The 3,127-nt window shown below is 37.3% G+C and overlaps 1 protein-coding gene across 1 annotated transcript; it reads right to left on the bottom strand.

The window, feature by feature from the left end:
* Window positions 1-1,677: 1,677 nt before the first annotated feature.
* Window positions 1,678-2,451, bottom strand: LOC145688823 (leucine-rich repeat-containing protein 51-like). Its single transcript, XM_081762994.1, has one exon. The coding sequence runs from the start codon at window positions 2,425-2,427 to the stop codon at window positions 1,834-1,836; it is 594 nt and encodes a 197-aa protein (XP_081619120.1). The 5' UTR covers window positions 2,428-2,451; the 3' UTR covers window positions 1,678-1,833.
* Window positions 2,452-3,127: the final 676 nt, after the last annotated feature.

The following is a 3,127-nucleotide window of genomic DNA, read 5'->3' as shown; positions in this document are numbered from 1 at the left end:
GAACACCCCCAATTAAATGTGTAGAGCATTAAATTATCTTTCCAATGGTACCAATATTGTTAGGTTTACTTCCAAAAATAGCCGTACAACGAGGCAAGTTTGAAGGAAAGTGCACTTTGATTCGAACGCTGATGCTCCGAATGGCACCACTGAATTTCAGCTCACGTCAGCCAATAAAGGTTTTGTTTCCGAAATAAAAGCTGATTTTTTCCCCAATATTTGAAGAACACTTTTCACCCTTCTCCCTTGAGCTCTCCTTCATTGTCATCATCATTTCTAGATCTCCGGTCACTTGGCACGACCGAGCGTTAAGGATCACAAAATTTTGAGATAAATAGAGATAGTTAAAATCCATATAGTGTTAAAATCCATTTATAGTTGATATTCAGGTTGATTCAGATTTTTCAACTCTATTTGTGTGCAGTATTTCCACCGGTCGTTGAAAATAATTCCTTATTTCCTTAACAAAAATCTTTATCTTACCATAATGAAAAGTCAGAAAATATAAATAAGGTAAGAACATATATAAAGATGTCTTAAGTGAGGGCAAACACCATTTACAGGTGATATATATATGGTGATTGATAACATCGTTGTACACCGGAAGGGTATTTCTAAAATCAAGAATGGTCTGTATTTTCTCAATCGTCACTTAAAAAAAAAAAATGTTTATGCAGAAACCTCAATAACTCTATTTGTATGTAATTTATGAGAATATTACATCGAACTTTATTAAATACTTACTAATTACTGGAAACAAGCAAAACTATTATAATATTCTACATTATCATATCAAATCTACGCAAAATTACGTATTTCTTTAGTCTTTTGTATCTTCATCAAATGAATCATTTTCTGGTACATAAATGTTTATATTTAAGTTATAACACTTGTTACCATTACAACCACAGGTTTTCATGCACTCCACTGAAGTCCGCACACACTTGCAATTGTTTGTGTCCCACGTATGTTTACGTGTACAATACTTTAACTCTGGGCAACTTTTACCCATAGACTCCTGAATAGTCCATTTGGGCACCAATTTTTCATTCGTAGTTTGCCAACCAAAATGTTGGAGTTGAAGGAAGTCAATATTCGAAACGCTGGCGGGCCGCTAAATGTTTATTTGAAGATGTGCTCGCTTGATGTGGAGCATTAGAGCATCCTTCGTTGGTGGAAGTTGGTCTGAGTTTTTGTGAGCGACCAAATCAGCATAGACAGAATTGGTCAAGTTTTTTTGTGAGTCAGTGTAGAGATTCATCATGGGAAATGATATAGCATTTGCTACTTTACACTGTAGGATATCGATGATACGATTTTTGCTACGAGAAATGCTACGATAAATGCTTCCGTCTAAAACCAGCTAAGTCACTGACCGCAAATCTTTTAGGGGACGATAAGAAGGTGAAAGAACATTTTTTTCAACAATTATTTCGAGTGGTGCGCAAAAGAAAACCTGAACGATTAATACTAATTTATTAATATTAACTCAGTGAAGTCTAAACAGTGATTTGAAATTACAATGTACCCTGTTACCTGTTTAATATTTTTTTGGTCTTTGTGGCACGCGGTTTATCATATTATGATAAGTCAAGCTAATAATATTAATATCCTATTCACAAAATTAAAATACTTCTACTAATATTCTAGAATTATTACTTCATAACATTTTGCGACTTGCTGTTCCGAATCAACATTTTTATTATTCGTATCTACTTTTAAAATATATACATTATAAAACACGTTTCCTAATTTCAAAGACAGTAACATTTCCCTTTCATGATACAGAAATCGTAGAAATTGTTCTGCAAGATTTTTTATTATTATTTTATTTCACATACGGCAACCTGCTTTAAACGTATCTCCAGCACCACGTTTGAAACACGGAGGAAGCACCTGTTGTCGATCACTCCTCAAGACACGAAGAAAATCTAATGTCAAAATCTGTGGGAGCATCTTCAAAACTCGCACTCGATAATAGCACAGATGATCAATAGGGTTGCCATGTAAAGTTAGACTTCTCAGCAGCGGGAGTTCAGCAAGTTTCTGAATTTCTGCCAACTTTTTGATGCAATTACCATGTAAATACAATATTCGGAGATTCCTAAACACCAAGATTTCTTCTGTGATTGTGGTAATCTTGTTAAACGACAGATCGAGCCATCCGAGTTTACAGGGTTGCACCAACAACACATAAACTGCTTTATACAGGCCTTCAGTGCTTTGCAAGAAGTTGTTACCAAGCCAAATGGAACGAGATATATATTTATTACGACAATCCTGCTTCGGTTTCCCAATTCTGCTCGCTCGGACTTTGGCACATGGTGTTACATCTTTCAGATGAGAAATCTGTCTGAACGACAAGTCGACAGGACAACCATTGTCAATCTGTTCGCTTCCCTCCCGTCTGGAAGATACTTGAGCCATATTCTCATCAGTGTCTTGGAAATATCAACAATGTCCAGTCCAACCGGAAAATTCTTCAACATAGAAATTAATAAGCTCAACAATGTTTCGTGTATAGACGAATGGATTCATCCCATACATTATTGACGACATATGGACAGTGTTCGAAGTGGGAAAAAAAGCAGAGGCGGTATGTTTTATTATGATTTTGACTTAACATAACGGCTATTTAAATATTGTCTTGATCACTGAAAAACCACAGACTGACCTAACCTCACGGTCACAAACTCATTTCGACCTCACGCTCACAAACTTATTTCAACCTCACGCTCACCTCACCGGTCTGACCTCACGCTCACATCATTATTCTGACCTCACACTCACATCACCAGTCTGACCTCACACTCACTCAACCTCACGCTCACAACATCATTCTAACCTCACGCTCACCTCACTAGCCTGACCTCACACTCACTCAACCTCACGCTCACTTCGTGAGGTTGAGGTCGAGTGAGCGTGAGCGCCGATTTCGTGAGTTTGGGCACAGCTCTTCCCGCTAGCCTACTGGCTAGCACGCGCACCTTTGGTGCACAGGGTCGTGGATAGGACTTGTTATATTTCGATATATCGATCGATAATTTGAAATGTCGGGATTTTTTGATGTCGATTTTTCGATAGTTTTCGATGTTTTCTTGTTTTCAGTATCAAGGTATACCGATAC

This window comes from Thermobia domestica, chromosome 7 (assembly GCF_964235325.1).
Source record: "Thermobia domestica chromosome 7, izTheDome1.hap1.1, whole genome shotgun sequence".
NCBI classification, from domain to species: Eukaryota; Metazoa; Arthropoda; class Insecta; order Zygentoma; family Lepismatidae; genus Thermobia; species Thermobia domestica.
Note: the sequence above shows the minus strand (reverse complement) of the source record. Positions and strands in the feature narration are given on the sequence as shown.